General features: G+C 48.9%; 1 protein-coding gene across 3 annotated transcripts in view; it reads left to right on the plus strand.

Moving 5' to 3' along the window:
• The window catches only part of LOC138648989 (mitochondrial inner membrane m-AAA protease component AFG3L1-like), a 34,957-nt gene that overhangs the window by 15,746 nt on the left and 2,384 nt on the right, over window positions 1–16,827 (plus strand). For all 3 annotated transcript variants that reach the window (XM_069739023.1, XM_069739022.1, XM_069739024.1), the window contains exons 5-14: window positions 334–402; window positions 2,036–2,160; window positions 2,349–2,619; window positions 3,464–3,601; window positions 3,694–3,847; window positions 3,987–4,094; window positions 4,841–4,966; window positions 5,054–5,164; window positions 5,395–5,510; window positions 6,523–6,723. In XM_069739023.1, coding sequence (XP_069595124.1) covers window positions 334–402; window positions 2,036–2,160; window positions 2,349–2,619; window positions 3,464–3,601; window positions 3,694–3,847; window positions 3,987–4,094; window positions 4,841–4,966; window positions 5,054–5,164; window positions 5,395–5,510; window positions 6,523–6,723 — 1,419 coding nt within the window. The remainder of the gene's footprint in view (window positions 1–333; window positions 403–2,035; window positions 2,161–2,348; window positions 2,620–3,463; window positions 3,602–3,693; window positions 3,848–3,986; window positions 4,095–4,840; window positions 4,967–5,053; window positions 5,165–5,394; window positions 5,511–6,522; window positions 6,724–16,827) is intronic.

The raw sequence follows: 16,827 nt of genomic DNA on the forward strand, positions 1-16,827 counted from the left end.
TCGAGATTTCCCGAGCATGCTCGGGGGTCCTCTGAGTATTTTCTAGTGCTCAGAGATTTAGTTTTTCTTGCCGCAGCTGAATTATTTACATCTGTTAGCCAGCATAAGTACATGTGGGGGTTTGCCTGGTTGCTAGGGAATTCCTACATGTAATCAAGCTGGCTAGATGCGGCAAGAAAAACTAAATCTCCGAGCTCTAAAAAATACTCGGAGACCCCCCGAGCATGCTTGAGAAATCTTGAGTAACGACTATATTCGCTCATCACTAGTTTTTACCTGTGGTAATTTAGTATAACTGATCTGATTCTTGATTTTTGTTTCTATTCACTGCAGGTTGGTCGGCTAGAAATTGTCAATAAGCAATATGTTAATGTGATTCCTGCGCATGGGGCCTCCACCAAGGTAATAACACCTATCATCCAACCTGTCGCCGATGGCAAGTTTTCAGCTATAGCATTCACCACTCTGCTTCCAGCACGTGCAGTGGATTTTATTAGTCTGTCTTTCTAAAATCCCAATTGACAAAATGTTAGGATGCAGAGTAAAATGTAAAGAAAACAAGAACACAATGATTTGGAAATGTCTTATTGCCATATTTTATTCACAGCAGAACAAAGGACGCAGATCAGAAGTTCATTGTTGGACATTTTTCCATTTCATTTGAAAAAATTAACTTCTTTTACTTCTTTTAGAAAATGATGGCAGCAACACATCCCAGTCTGGGAAGTGAAGAGACAATTGCTGGAGTTTTGGATGCAGTCAGAGCACTGTTTAAATCGGAAAGCGGTACATGGACTGGCTGGTCTCTCTCCCATCCTAAATGTCACAGCTGTATAAAAATACATTCAACTTTCACACTTGGGTCGGGAGAGCCGCCGACCAGTCTAAGCATTGCATTCTGTATCCGATTTATATGGTTTTCTGACTGCGCCCTTTGGGAGAAGAATGTAATCTCATTCTTGTCTAATGTCCGATTCTCCCTGATCCTCAGTCCGGTGTCTTTGCAGATTTTTTCCTTTCATAATGCCCCAAATATTTTTGTTTGGGAAAGATCTGGACTATAGGCAGCCGGTTCATCGCCCGCACTCTTCTGAAGACGGAGCCATGCTGTTGTGATGGGTGCAGTATGTGGTTTACCATTGTCTAAATCAAATATGCAGTATCATCACTGAAACAGAACAACATCTGCTCCATCCAGAAAATGTCTTACACCTCTAAATAATACTCAGCATTGATAGCGTCTCTCATGTGTAAGCTGCCCCTGTCATAGGCACTAATGCAGCCCTACACATTAGAGAAGCAGAACTATGCACTGATAACAAGCCGGATGGTCCCTATAAGCGATACCAAGCCGGATGGTCCCTCACGGCGCTAATAAGCCGGATGGTCCCTCCCCACCTGAGTCTGCAGCACGTTGTTTTCATAAGGAATTTCGCATATTCATTCCTCTGCCCACAGAAAAGTTTTCCATTTTGGCTCTGTCCATGAGCTTTGGCCAAGAGGAGACAGCAGCGTTTTTGGGTTGTGGCGATTTATGGATTCTTCTTTGCATGATGAACCTTTCACTCGTATTTGTGGATTGCATGGTGACCTGTGTTCTCAGACATAGATTTCTGAATTATGCCTGAGCCCCTGCAGTGATTTGCATGACTGGATCATGTCTGTAATTAATACAGAGCTGCCTCTGGGCCAGTAGATGACGAGCATCCAGTAGTGACCGTCTGCCTTTTTCCCTTGTGCATGTGCATTTCTTCAGAACCTCTTAGTGGTTTTCACTAGCACGGCTTGCATTTCAAGCTATTGGTAAACCCCATCCCAACATTTTTGGAGATGTGTCGCTGCCATCAATTTCTTTTTTCAAATTAAATGGAAAAAATGTCAAACTTTCAACTTCTGTTATCTGTCGTGTGGGAATAAAATATGGTGACAAGACATTTCCTAATCTCTGCATTCTTGTTTTCTTTAACATTTTGCTCAGCAACCCAAATTTTTAGTATGTGACGTTTCACATACAATCCTTTTTTGTAAATTTCAGGCACAAGCTTGGTTTAATATCGGCAGTGTGGACAGCTTTGAGCGCAATCTGGAGATGGCACAGCAGGATCTGGGGATCGAACCGGCTGATCGTATAAATGTCGTATATAGCACTGAGAGCGATGGGTGAGTTCATAGATTGGATGCAAAATGGGGGGAAAAGCACCTGGCAATTTCTTAAATAATGAATAATTATACTTTTAATTTGCCTCTTTCTTCATATGGCTGATAACAGAAAGCAATAGATGACATAAAAGCTATATGAATAGAGGATTGCATTAATTTTTTTTATTTTTCTCTGCTTGTTTTTGCAGGTCTTTCCTGATGAGCCTCATTCCCTCGCTACTCATCGTAGGATACTTAGTTTATAGCCTACGCAGAGGTATTATGGGCTCTGTCCGAGGAGGGAAAAGTGGTGGAATTTTTGGTATCGGGGAGACAACTGCAAAAATGATGAAAGGAAACATCAATGTCAAGTTTCGTGATGTGGCTGGATGCGAGGAGGCAAAATTGGAGATAATGGAATTTGTGAATTTTCTCAAAAATCCCAAACAATATCACAATTTGGGAGCAAAGATACCTCGAGTAAGAGAACATGGAGAAGCGGGGATTTTACAGTATGGGCATTGCATCCAGGCTGCTCTGTCCATATCCATAAACCGTTATCCAATGCTTTAATATTGAAGAATATGCTTATTCTTACGCCAGCCATACACATTAGATGGTGGTCATCTGAACGATTATTTCGCTAATTGTTTGGCCAACAGTCATCTCGGCCAACTCTCCCACACACAGGAGCGCTCATTCAGCTAAGCACACCTGCGTCAGGTCTGCCGGCGGCTTATGTCTGGTAGGACCATGCGATCATTGGACATGCCTGATAGAAATCTCTTCCAAACATCAGTCTGCAGGTGCCCCCATACACATCAGGCAATTGGCTGAACCTGTCGATATTGGCGTAGTCTAATGTGTATGGGGACCTTTAGATTAGTGGGGTCCATTTCTTCACACTTCTTCCAAGCAGTTTTTTGAATGAGGCTATAGAGCTCCTGTGCTCCTCTTCATTATGTATACAGGTTGGTACTGACCAGTGCCTCAGGGTCTGTTTACACTGGCTGATATATGGATGGAGCATCCCACAGGGTTGTTCATCGGGTAAAATAATTTAGCAAGTTTGTTCTCAGCAGCACATGTAAGCAGGAGATGAGCTGCCAATCACATGATATTCTATGTGCACAGAACAATCCTATTGACTATGGTTCTGCGCATGGAAGCGAGTTCAGCCTGTCACAAGCTAATAGATGATCGTAGATCGTGGCATGCTATAAAATTGACATTTCTCCCACTACAAGGCGTTGTAACAGGCTAGACAGGTTGCTTTTAAGAAATAGCCCTGGGTGCACCATGTTCTTTCTGCTATCCTGAATAGGGAGCAATGCTCACTGGACCCCCAGGAACCGGCAAGACCCTCCTTGCAAAAGCAACTGCTGGAGAAGCCAATGTACCGTTTATAACCGTGAATGGATCAGAGTTCCTGGAAATGTTTGTCGGAGTTGGTCCAGCCAGGGTATGTTTATAACAAGGTGATGATGGTGGTCCCTCCAGACCCTTATTCTATACTGATACTAGATCTGGCCTTTTACATCATTTATCCTATAGGTGCGGGACATGTTTGTATTAGCTCGGAAGAACGCTCCGTGTATTCTCTTTATCGATGAGATTGATGCTGTCGGCAGGAAACGGGGACAAGGGACCTTCGGAGGGCACAGCGAACAAGAAAATACCCTAAATCAGCTGCTGGTAGAGATGGATGGTGAGTACTGATCACAAAGCTGCAGCCATGTGGAGGGGAGAGCGCTGTAGGTTTACAACACCAGCAGAGCCTCAGGTTACAGACCGCTGATCGTCCAGACATCTCTAAATATTTGTTGTGTTGTTTTTTTTTGCTGTAGGTTTTAACTCCGACACAAATGTGGTAGTCTTGGCCGGCACCAACCGTGCTGATATACTGGATCCCGCTTTGATGAGACCTGGGCGATTTGATCGGCAAATCTTCATTGGTAAGTCATGAAGGATTTACGGTAAAGGGATTGTCCCAAAAACTACATTATTGCCTATTAAAAGGATAGCATACCTGCTGGGATTCCCAACAGTAACAAAAATAGGGGTCTCAAATTTGTGTGAGCATGACTGACCACCCCTCCAATTACGGTCTATTGCTGCGTGACTGCCATTCCAGGAGAGATGGTGACGCATCGTCGTCGCGTAAGCGCGCTACTGCAATTCACTGAATCCAAAAAACAACCATCAAATATAGTAAAGGCCATACTTTCCAATACAATGCAGCAAGACCCTATGATAAAAGGTGCAAGATGGCGATGAGCAACCACTCGCTCACCCATCATCACACGGGAATGTCTAGTACAACATGCTCGATCGCTGCCTCTTAGTAATACCCAGACTATTTAATCAGGCAGGCTGCCCAGCACTATATAAGGACACCCCAAAAGGACAGACACCCCAATTCCCCCCACCTCTATGCACATTCACACAGGACTTTGGGACTCCCGTCTAATGATAACTGAGGGTCTCCAGTGATCATATATTTCTAAACTATCCCATGTATAGGTGATCGTGTGTATGGAACAACTCATTGAGGATAACTGAACTGTGGGATAAGTCTTCAATTATATATTTTATTACTACTTTTTTACAATGGGACTCCATGGGCAATGTTTTTCTTTATACCTTTTTATTAGACATGGTTGCTATAAAGCGTTTATGTCCTATTCTTTTCTTTCTATAGGTCCCCCTGATATAAAAGGAAGAGCCTCTATTTTTAAGGTTCACCTGCGTCCATTGAAGTTGCCTGAGAATATCAGCAAGGATGACCTTTCTCGGAAGTTGTCAGCTCTGACTCCAGGCTTTACAGGTGAGGATATCCCAGAATATCAGATACGATTATCTCATCTCTGCTTCTTCCTTCCTTCGCCGTGATGACTTCTGCCCCTTATTTCAGGAGCTGATATCGCCAATGTCTGTAATGAGGCCGCTCTGATTGCAGCAAGACACCTGAATGAGTATGTGCTAGAGAAGCACTTCGAGAAGGCAATTGAACGCGTCATTGGAGGTGAGAACATTGGAGGGTACGGTTTTTATATCCCATTCAGCGAGCATCATAGTGAGATGTGCAGTACGGATACCGACTCCGCAAAGCTGCCCTACTTACCTTGTGTACATACATAAATGATGGACTGTAGGACAAGGTAGAGGGATTGTTCTTTACTTTTTGTTCTCTCCCTTATCTTTCTGCTTTTTACCATTTTTAAGATTCCTTACATTAGACTCTTCTGCTTTTAGGACTGGAAAAAAAGACACAGGTCCTTCAGCCAGATGAGAAGCGGACCGTGGCGTACCATGAGGCTGGACATGCAGTGGTTGGCTGGTTCTTGGAACATGCAGACCCTCTACTCAAGGTGACGTTTAAAAAGGGGCTGCCAGAAACCATTAAATAATTACTCTGTCGCTTACAAATACCCTGTTAGAGAGTGATCTACATCACCCATGATACATAGAAGTGATGCACGTCACTACATACTTAAGGGGTTAACCTTGGAACACATCCACCTGCACTTGTCACTGGAGGTCTATGGCAGGAAAATTTGCAGGCGCTTATACCTTTGATGGATGGCTCCGACATATGCCTCTGTACAGCAATGCAGTGGCTTATGTTGTCCATGTGGTATAGTTTTCTTTTTTTTTTTTTGTGTCGGCATAGTGCGCAGGAGAGAGAGTGCAGTCTGCTGTGCTTCCCTATATACTAAGAAAAACTTTATACATTTTGCTTTAAAATTGACCACTGCAGGTTGACGGAGTTATGCCTGCTTGCAACGAGTCACTTCTTGTGGTCTCACAGTAAAAAGAAAAAAAAACAGACAGCACTTGGATGATACATGGATGCCATCAGTGTGCTGTTTTTTTGTTTTTTTTCCCGCAGACCCATTCATTTGATCTGTGATTCAAAACAAAAACAGACATGTCTCCTTTTTTTGTCCACTAAAGGCCCGATTCATCAAGACTACAGTAGCGCATACCATCTAATAAATTTGGCCCATCTTCTCTGTGGCATGAGCCGTGCCAGTCAGGGATAGGAGTTGCATTTCTGCAGTACCAAACACCGGCACTTTTGATGAATTGGGCTTGCTGGCGGCTCATCCTCAGTTACACTCATTTCGGCAGAGCAGATTTATCCTGGTGTGAAAACACTAAAAGCCACAAAATTGTTACAGAACTTCAAGTTGCGCAAAATTTAGTGATTTTTCAAAGCGTTACATTTCTCGTATAAAAGCATTGATGAATCGACCCCTAAGTCTTAGATGCATTATATTGCATTGCATTCATGCGTTTGTGTCACTTATGGCTCATTTTACAATGTAGGTGAATGATTTAAGTGCATGATAAATCCTCTGTCATTTCTTCCACATCTAGGTATCGATCATTCCTCGAGGGAAAGGTTTAGGTTATGCACAATACCTCCCAAAGGAGCAGTATCTATACACAAAGGAACAACTATTTGACCGTATGTGTATGATGCTGGGGGGCCGCGTGGCGGAACAGATCTTCTTTGGCCGCATCACAACTGGAGCACAAGATGACCTGAAGAAGGTCACACAGACGGCGTATGCACAGGTCAGACAAAGAAAATGCAAAATTTTACAAAACCTTGCTTTTTTTCCACTTTATCACTGAACTAGGATTTTGGGTACTTACCGTAAAATTCCTGTCACAAAGCCTTCATTGGAGGACACAGGTAGCCATTGGGTATAGGCTACTGCCACTAGGCAAAAAAATAAAGTTCACTCCTCCTCAGTAGGGTACACCCACCAACCCATTAACTGCAGGAAGCTAATGGGTCAGTCAGAAAGCGGTAGGAGAAGCAACAAGAATTTAACCTCAAACATCAAGAAGCAACTAAACCTAGCACATAAATGAAACTAGGGTGGGAGCTGTGAAGGCTCCAAAAGGGATTTTACGGCGAGTACCCAAAATCCTCTTTTCTCTGTCACTTCATTGGGGGGCACAGGTAACCATGGGACATCCCAAAGCAGTTCCCAAGGGTGGGAAACAAAAAGAGGCATGCCCAGATCAGGTTGGATGGTGGATAACTGCCACCTGTAGAACCTTCCTGCCCAGGCTTGCATCAGCCGAGGCATAGGTATGCACCCTGTAGAGTTTGGAAAAGGTATGGACGGAGGACCACGTAGCAGTCTTGCAGAGCTGTGTCACAGAGGCCTAGTGACAAATGTCCGAGGAAGACCCCACAGTGCAGGTGGAGTGAACCTTCACTCCCAGTGGGGGCAGCCTATCCTTGACTCTATACGCCTCCAGTATGGCAGAGCTAATCCAGTGATAGTGGCCCTGAGTCCTCTGCGATGACCATCTATGATCACAAAGAGTCAGAGCATCTGAAGGATCATGTTTTTGAGAGGTATAGGTGTAAAGCCCTAACATGATGCAACTCTTGTAGGGACCATTCTAGAGGACAGGATGGAGACAGGCAAAAGGACGGAAAAACAATGTCATCATTAAGTTGGAAGGAAGACACCACCTTGGGAAGAAAGGAAGGCACTGGTCAGAAGACCACCTTGTCCTGATCGAGGACAAGGTAAGGAGTGCGGCACTAGAGAAATGCCAGTTCTGAGACTCGCCTGATAGTGATGATTGCGACAAGGAAGGAAATCTTCCAGGAAAGAAAGGAGAGGGCGATGTCTCGAATGGGTTCAAAGGGAGGACCCAGGAGAATGCTCAACATTAGGTTAAGGTCCCATTGGAGGACGATATGGAGGAACTGAATGTGAAATTCCCTGCAGGCAGGTTTTGACGTGGGAACTTGAGGTCAGATTCCTTTGGAACAGGATCGAGAGAGAGTAGACCTGGCCCTTGAGGAAACTGAGAGATTATCTAGATTCCATGTCGGACTGAAGAAAGGCCAGGAGAGACTGAAATAAAAAAAGACATTGGCTCCACTTGGTTGGTTTCGCACCACTAAAAGAAGGTCTTCCATGTACGATAGTTTATGCGGGATGACGAGGGTTTTCTTCTTTTGATCATGGTCTAAATGACCTGAGTGAAGAAACTTGCATTCCTCGGGACTGTGGCTTCAACAGCCGTGATGATAAATTGAGAGACTGTGAATTGTGGTGGAAGAGAGGGCCCTGAGAGAACAGGTCTGGGCGATCTGGCAATTACCATAGGACATCTGCGAAGAGGTTGAGCACCTTCCACCTTGATTTTTGTGACAAGCCTGGGTATAAGGGGTAGAGGTTGAAATAGATATGGAAGGTTGAACTGGGACCAGGGCAGAACCAGGGCTTCAACACCGATTTCTATGGGATCGCAAGACCTGGATACAATGCGGTCAACATCGTTTGTTCTGGAGGCCATCAGGTCGACGTCGGGTGGGACCCACCTTTGGCAGATTTGGATGAACACCTCTCGCCCGACGAGAGACCCTAGTGACTTAGGAAATTGGCGGCTCAGCCACAGCTGTGACATTGTCGGATTGAATGCATACTGCTTGACCCGCTAGCAGGTCTTGCCAGTGAAAGCAGGAGAAATAAATGGCTCTGAGCTCCAGAATTTTGAAGGGGGAGAGGGCTCCTGGGTGTCCCTGCATCCTTGAACTGTGTTCTGGTGGAATATTGCCCTCTCCATCCACGGTGTCCATCATTACAATCACCAGTGAAGTGGGTGGAATGATCATCGCTGAATGGAAGGAGAGAGACTGTCTTACTCGCGGGGTAGGAAGATGGGCTGGAGGGGTCCTCTTGTCCCAGGCTAACAATAGGCCCAACTGGAGTGGGCGCGAGTAGAACTGCGCAAAGGGGACTGATTTCATGGATTGCAATCCTCTTGCTTCGGACACTCCTGCAGGGCCCAAGGGGGGAGGGTGAGAGGTGCCTGAGGGAGCGAATCCCAAGAAGGAGAGCTGAGAACATTTCTTTTGGAAGGTAGGCCCTGGCGCATGCGGTGTTGAACTGCATGCCAAGGATAGTTAAGCATTGGGCTGGGATCAGAGACTACTGTTGACGAGCCAGCCTAAGTAAGTGTATCGAGAGTGATTTTGAGACTCTCGCAGCTCAGGTACGACAAAGCCTTAATCAGAAGGTCATCAAGATATAGGATAACCAGAATCCTCTGGAGCGACTGCTGCCATGACCTTGGTTAAGACCCTGGACGCTGAGGCTAAACCAAAGGGAAGGGCTGTGAATTAGTAGTGGGAGCCCTGGACTGTGAATCGGAGGAATCTCTGGTGAGCACATATTGGCATGTGATGATGGGCATCTTGGATGTCCACTGAGCAGAGGAGTTCTTTGGGTTCAATGAAGACTATAACCAAGTGGAGGGACTCCATTCTAAAGTGACTGATCCTGACCCACTTGTTCAGAAGTTTGAGGTCCAGGATATGGCAAACAGACCCATCCTTCTTTGGCACCACAAAATTTGAATGGAAACTTGAGAAGTGTTCTTGACATTAACAATGGCATCTATTTGAAGCAGTGAAGAGATGGCCTGAAAAAAACCCCCAGAACCTGAGATGGGTCCCCTGGGGGACGAAATTCAAAGAAACGATAGCGAGTGAGGGAAGAAAATTCTATTTCTCTATCGCCTTTCATTGGGGGACACAGGAACCATGGGTGTATGCTGCTGCCACTAGGAGGCTGACACTATGCAAATAAAAAAGTTAGCTCCTCCTCTGCAGTGTACACCCTACCGACAGGAAGTAGGATATTCAGTTTAGCTTAGTGTCAGTAGGAGGTGGACACGGGTCTTTCATTAGACCCATTTCTACCTCAGTGTGCGTCGTTTCCTTTCAGGTTTTTCCGGATGGGATACAGGGTGAGCAGTCACACCTGTAATCCCACAAGGCGGACTATGAGTACGGCGTGTACTGCCACCCCGTATCCTCATAGATCCCTCTCCAGGACCAAGATCCTAGCACACAAGCGTGCTTAGAAGTCCGGTCCTGGCTCCGTCCCCCACCCTCTCGCCCACCAGAGCCTGTCGGTTGGAGGTGACGAGGACGTCCATCACCAGCTCCATGGACGTCTCATCCCCCTCAGGTTAGTAACGGCGTGGGATGTTTAGGTGAGTATTTTCCATGCTCCCTTTTCCCAGATCACTCGCAGTGTGAGGGAGCAGAGGTCCCTGAGGCACGATTTTTACCTTTTATATGGAATCCCAGAGCATCGCAGCGGGTCAGGCAGCAGCGCTCCCTTTTGAGCTGCGGTGATGGCAGGCTAGGTACGCTCGTTCTGTCTCTTCTTCTGCCGCAGTGCTCTCTCCGCATCAGCGCGACACTCTGACAGTCTGCCGCACCGCTTTCCCCTGGGCCGCACTGTTCGTCGGCCACATTGCCTTTCTGTCCCTGCGCGGCGGCCTTGGCAGACTGCCGTGCTGCTCTTTCCCTGCGGCGTTCTGCTCCGGCGCCGCGGCTCTCTTATCCAGCGGCGCCGGCCTCTAATTTAGGCCCTGGCTCCGGCCGGGGCCTACTTCCGACGCCGAGACCAGACTCTTCGTTCCCTCGGGCGGCCCTGGCAGGCTGCCGCACTGCTCTGCGGCGCACTGTTCCGGGGCCCTGGCCTCTTCTACCGGCGCGCCGACCTCTAATTTAGGTCCCGGCTTCTGCCGGGGCCTACTTCCGGTACCGCGCTCCTCCACTTCCGGTTTCTTCGGGCGGGCTTTCTCCCGCCCGACAATCTCTTTACTCCCCGCCCACCGGCGCCATCTTGGTGCTCCTGGGCCCATGATTTCTACGCCGCTGCTTAGCGCCACATCGCAGCAGGGCGCACGTTCCAGCGCCCTTTTCAGCGGTCTCCTTCTGCGGTTCTCCCAGACTGCAGCCAGGCCCTTTCTTTCCCCAGCACACGTTTCCTCCGGCGGGGTCCCCTGCATCCTCCTTAGGTTGCCATCTCATCGCTGGTGCCCTGGACCTGTGCCATGATGCCGGTCGCAGCTCAGCCAGGAGCAGTCTGCAGGACCCTACTATTACTGTGAGTAGCTCTGCTAGGCAGCCTATTACTCCCCTATCCTGTTCCCCTAACCTTCGGACATCATTTAGGGGTCTGCTCCCAGGCCTAACCCTATAAGGAGTGTGTCCCGTCCTCCTGCTTCCTCTTGTCAGCTGCAGCAACTCCCTGTCCAGGAGTCCCTAACCCGGGTGAGGCCGAGACCCCTATCCCTGGGTGGGCTTTCCTTCTGTCTCAGTCTGGGGCGGACCTCACCAGGATGTCACGACCTTGGTATCCGTGCCTGTCCGCAATCGCTAGTGGGTCACAGGATTCTCCGTCCAGCCTTCTTCAACTTGGCCAAGAACAGAGGGATACAGGGTGAACAGTCACACCTGCAATCCCACATTATGGACTATGAGTACGGCGTGTACTGCCACCCCGTATCCTCATAGATCCGACGGCAGGACCATGATCCTAGCACACAAGCGTGCTTAGATGTTCGGTCCCAGCTCCATTCCCCACCCACTCGCCCTCCAGAGCCTGTCGGTTGGAGGAGACCAGGACGTCCACCATCAGCCTCATGGACGTCTGACACCTGTCTTTCCCGCTCCATCTTGCCCTCCGGTCTGGACCGGTGAGATCCCTCTTCCTGATCCTCCTCTCTATCGAGAGAGAGACGGGCTTCCTCGGTCATGTTTGCAGAGGAAGTTTCAGACTTGGATAGCCTTATTGATGCGATCAACCAGACCCTAAGCATCATGGATACCTCTACGGAACCCGCAGAATAGGCGGTTTTCGTTTAGACGGTCAAAACCACTTTCCAGGACCTTTGCCCCACACGCTGAATATGTGGTGGTACTTGCCAGGAGAAATGCGAGCCATACCAGATGCTTGCAGACAGGGAAGCGTCTCGGCATCCTATATCCCTTCTCTCCTGTGCTCATCGCTAACTGGACTGATTCCTCGGCAGGAAGCGGGCAATTCTGGACTCGTCAGTTCCCAGACTGTCTACCAGCTTGGCACGGGTTCCAAGGATACTTTTATAGAACTGCTGGAAAAATCAGCCTTTTGTAACGGCTGCTTCTACTTTGTGCCTCGGCCATTGCCTCTACCTGGGTCTCAAGGACCATAGATAGATGGACCAAACAGCCTTGTAAGAGCACCCCGCCTGGAGCTCCTCCGGGGGAGCTAGCCGACCTGACGGACCGGATTTCCTATGCAGGGAAATATTTGGTATCTGCCTCCCTAGATGCGCAGCTTGTGCAGCTCACGCATCCAGCATTATGGTGGCCATCCGATGGAATATTCGGCTCTACACACAGCCCTTCCGGGGGGCCTGTTTCTTTGGCTACATGAGGGAACAAATTATTAATGACGCCACGGGAGGCACAAGTTCCCTTTGTCCCTTCGCTGTTTTGCGGCGTCGGAAGATTCCTCTAGCTAACACAGACTGCGATCTCGTCTGGCTAGAGAAAAGGCTTTCCTTTAAGCCTATCCCTTCCCGGTGTGCCCGCAACTCCCATGGTTGGGCCACCAGGCCTAGACCTGGCAGATCTTCTTCGGCATAATAACTCGTGCTAACGGCCCAGCGTTTCTTCCAGTTTGGGCGGGCATCTCCTGCCTTTTTCAGGGATGTTTGGCTGGCTTCGGTGGAGGACGCCTAGATCAGGGAGGTGGTATCCTCTGGATACAAGATAGGGTTCACTTAGCGGCCCGGAATCGCTTCTTTGAATCCCGCCCTCTAAAAATCCTCCTCTGATCTTGGGTTTCTTTGCGTCCATTACCTTCCTTCTTTGTTTGGAGGTTATTGTTTCCGTCCCACAGCAGGTACGCTTCCCAGGTTTCTATCCAAACCTGCTTGTAGTGCCGAAGAAGAGCGGCGCAGTTCGACCCTTCCTGTCTCTGAACTTAGTGAACAGAAGGTTCCGCATGCGGCATTTCAGGATGAAGTTCCTCTGTTCAGTCCTGGCTTCCATGGACCCACAGGATTTCCTGTGCTACATGGATATCCAAGAGGCCTTGCTCCATGTCCTGATTTCCCTTGATGATCAGGGGCCTTAGTGCTCATTCCATACCTTGAAGTAATCCTCATCAAGCCTCTGCCCCTCTCTCAGGCCCCGAGGGTCTGACCATCGTCCTAGACTCCCTGTCCTGTTTCTGGTGGCTGGCCAACAGAACAAAGTCTTGTCTTGTTCCGAGTCAGCGTCTCGTCCTCTTAGGCATGTTGTTCGACATCGCTAGGGGTTTTTCTTCTTGAGAAGCGGGCAATTCTCCATACAGAGTTCGCTCTCGGCAGGGCCTTCGGCTGCCTTCATTCCGTTCAGCTACGACGGTCCTGTGAGGCATGGTGACAGCTCCGTAACCGTTCTCTTTTGCGCGGTTCCACTTGGGACCACTTCAGCAGGCCATCCTTCCTCAGTGGGACACGTCTGTGCTTTCTCTGGACCCTCCAATCCGACTTTCCATCAGATTCTAATAGCCTCTCAACTGGTGGCTGTCATCCCCTCTCATTCCTCATGTCCGGTCCTCCCCAAGGCAGGTGGTGACGACGATCACCAGCCTTCCCGGCTGGGGTGCGTTTTCTCGCCATCCGTCATTGAAGGGGGCGTTGGTCGGAGCAAGGGTCCTCTCCGCCGATCGACACCATTGAGAGAGGGGCCTTTCTTCTATCCCTGAGTCACTGGGAAAGGCTTCTCAGACGTCTGCCAGTCAGAATCCAGACGTCCAATGCCTCGGCTGTGGCTTATGTCAATCGCCAGGGAGGGAATCAGCCTCTTGGCTATGGCGGAGGTATCCAGGATCCTCTGGGCAGAGGCGACGATTTCAGCACTATTCGCAGTGTATATCCCCGGCGTGGACAACTAGGCCGCAGTGTTTTCTCTGCCGCGAGGGCCTTGCGGCAGGACAGAGGTCCCGACTCAGGAGGTCTTCCTTCAAATTTTCCTTGGATGAGGAACTCCGGACACGGATCTCCTGGCGGCCCGACTGCTTAGGAAGAGTCCACCGTTTTGTTTCCAACTCCGCAATCCTCTTGTTGTGGATACCGATACCTTGACCATTCCTGGGTCGCCTTTTGTACTTACCTTTCTGTTCCTCCCTCCCCTTTCTTCCCAGACTGTTGAAGATCTATGCGGAGGGGGTGCCGGTCATTCTGACCGCACCAGATTGGCCCAGAAGGTCTGGTTCGCTGAGATCGTTTATCTCCTCGCGGACTCTCATTGGAGGCCCCAGTCAGGTCAGATCTTCTGTACTAGGGACCCATCTGCCGCAGAGTTCTTGGTGTCTCAGGTTAACAGCTTTGCTGTTGAAACCTTCCTTTTTGGCCGTTCTCTCTAGGCGGGACTTGATGTTGGCCTTGCCCTTAGTTTTCTGAAGGGTCAGATAGCAACCCTTTCCATCCTTTTTGTGAAGTCCCTTTTCAGAGGTCCTTTGCTACTGGCTATCACGGTACGAAGTTTTATATCCGTCCCGTTCTCAGATCAGGGCCTTTCTTCAGTAGCGCATGCGGCTCCCTCGTACCACACTTCCGTGGATCCCTGGGACCTCAGTCTTGTTCTGGAGGCTCGGTGGACTTTCTCCGTTGATCCTCTCCATGAGTCTCACTTTCTGCTCTGTCCTGCAAGGTGGCTTTGCTGGTGGCCATCTCCACGCATCTCGGAGTTGGTGGCTCTCTATCGCCCCTTTCTTGGTTTTTCACCAGGATAGGGTAGTTTTACGGCCTTCGTCGCCTTTTCTTCCCAGGGTTGTGTCCTCCTTTTACTTGAATAAGATCGTCCTTCCCACCTTTGTCCTGCTCCGATCGATTCTCTGGGGCATTCTCTGAACAGGCTAGACCTGGTCAGGGCGGTGAGGATCTATTTGTGTAGGGCCGCCTTCTTTAGGAAGAAGGACTGTCCTTTGTCATTCCAGACGGTACGCCAAGAGGCCTGCCGGCTTCCAAGGTTACGATTGTTCTCTGGATCAGACCTGCCATTCTGGAGGCTCACCGGATCAAGAACAGAGTGACTCCTCCCTCTGCTCCGGGCAGTGGGCGCCTCCTGGGCGGTACACCATGGGGCATCCGCCCTACATCTTTGCTAGGTGGAAGCCTAGTGTTCCGGTCACTCCTTTGCCAAGGGGTTATAAGCTCCATACCTACGCTTCGGCAGTTGCCAGCCTAGGCGGAAGGATCTTGCAGGCGGCAGTGGTGATTCCTCCGACCTGAATGGAGTTTTTCTGCTGTTCCCACCCCAGGGACTGCTTTGGGACGTCCCATGGTTCCTGTGTCCCCCAATGAAAGGCGATAGAGAAAACAGGATTTTTGGTTGCTTACCGTAAAATCTGTTTCTCGGAGCCTTCATTGGGGGACACAGCACCCTCCCAAGTTGAACAGCTCTGTTTACTGTATACGTTTGAGTTCTTTGAACACTCTTTGAGTGTTTGAAACTGTTGATCTGTGAAGCGCCGTGGAGTTTGTTGGCGCTATATAGATAAAGTTTATTATTATTATATTATTATTCTTTCGCTTTTACACGATTGCTTCTCCTACTGCTTTCTCACTAACTGAATATCCTACTTCCTGTCGGTAGGGTGTACACTGCAGAGGAGGAGCTAACTTTTTTATTTGCATAGTGTCAGCCTCCTAGTGGCAGCAGCATACACCCATGGTTCCTGTGTCCCCCAATGAAGGCTCCGAGAAACAGATTTTACGGTAAGCAACCAAAAATCCTGTTTTTGTAGCCAGATGAAATGATCTCTCTGACCCAGACGTTATTGACTACAGAGAACCGCACATCCTGAAATAAAAGGAAACGGCGACCCACCCTGAGAGGATTCCCAGGTGGGCACGGCCCATTATGCAGATGAGAATCTGGTTGATTTGGAGCTTGCGGATCTGGCTTGATGGCTGCATGGGTGCAAGAAGGGTGGCCTTCTCCTTTCCGGATGAACCAGAGACCGTTTCCATCTGGCGGTGGACCCTTAATATGCAAAATGCCAGAAGGAACGGAACCGAGGATCGCATCTCCTGGCGGGAGGGGGCGCTTGGGCTATGGTTGGGTAAGATAGGTACTCTTACCACCAGTGGCATCAGAGATGATTTAATTCAATTTACTTCTGAAGAAGTGTGACTCCTGGAAAGGAAGATAGGTGAGAGACCTCTTGGAAGGCGCATCTGTGTTCCAGGCCTTGAGCGTTACTTTCCGGCGTGGGCAACTTGGTCTGCCAGGTTCGCCGACTTGTCAGACTGGGCCACAGATAGTATGCCCTGACGCAGGAGCTTGTTCCAGGCAGAGACCGCCTTGGCAACCCACATGGAGGCAAAAGAGGAGCAAAGGGATGCACCCTCTGCTAAGGAGACGAGAGCCGATAGGATACAAGATCTCTGAATGTATTCTGTTCTAGAAACGTTTTTCTGGGTGTTTCCATTTCGCAGAGAACACTCCATTAAATTATTTGTGGTTGGAAAACACGCATGGGGGGCATTTGTTCTTCTTGAAGGAGACAGAGGGCTCCATGGGGGAGACTTGCCTTACTTGACTCAGAGTCTGACAGGTGTTATCAGGCTGTCCATCATGTCCTGTAGCTTGGTAGTCTGGTCCGAGTCTATATTTGTGTTTTACTTGGAAGGGGGTCCGACCCCAGGGCTGCCTCTGGGGTAGAGAAGCGAGACATGGAAGCAATCCTGGATGATGTAGAGGATGAAGGGGATCCGGACATGGACAGGAGTGTGCCTGCTTCCTGGACCTTATGGGTGATCGGTCATAGCTGCTTGCATCCAATTCTTAGTGAAATTAACAGGGCA

The sequence above is a fragment of the Ranitomeya imitator genome, chromosome 9 (genome assembly GCF_032444005.1).
Source record: "Ranitomeya imitator isolate aRanImi1 chromosome 9, aRanImi1.pri, whole genome shotgun sequence".
NCBI lineage: Eukaryota > Metazoa > Chordata > Amphibia > Anura > Dendrobatidae > Ranitomeya > Ranitomeya imitator.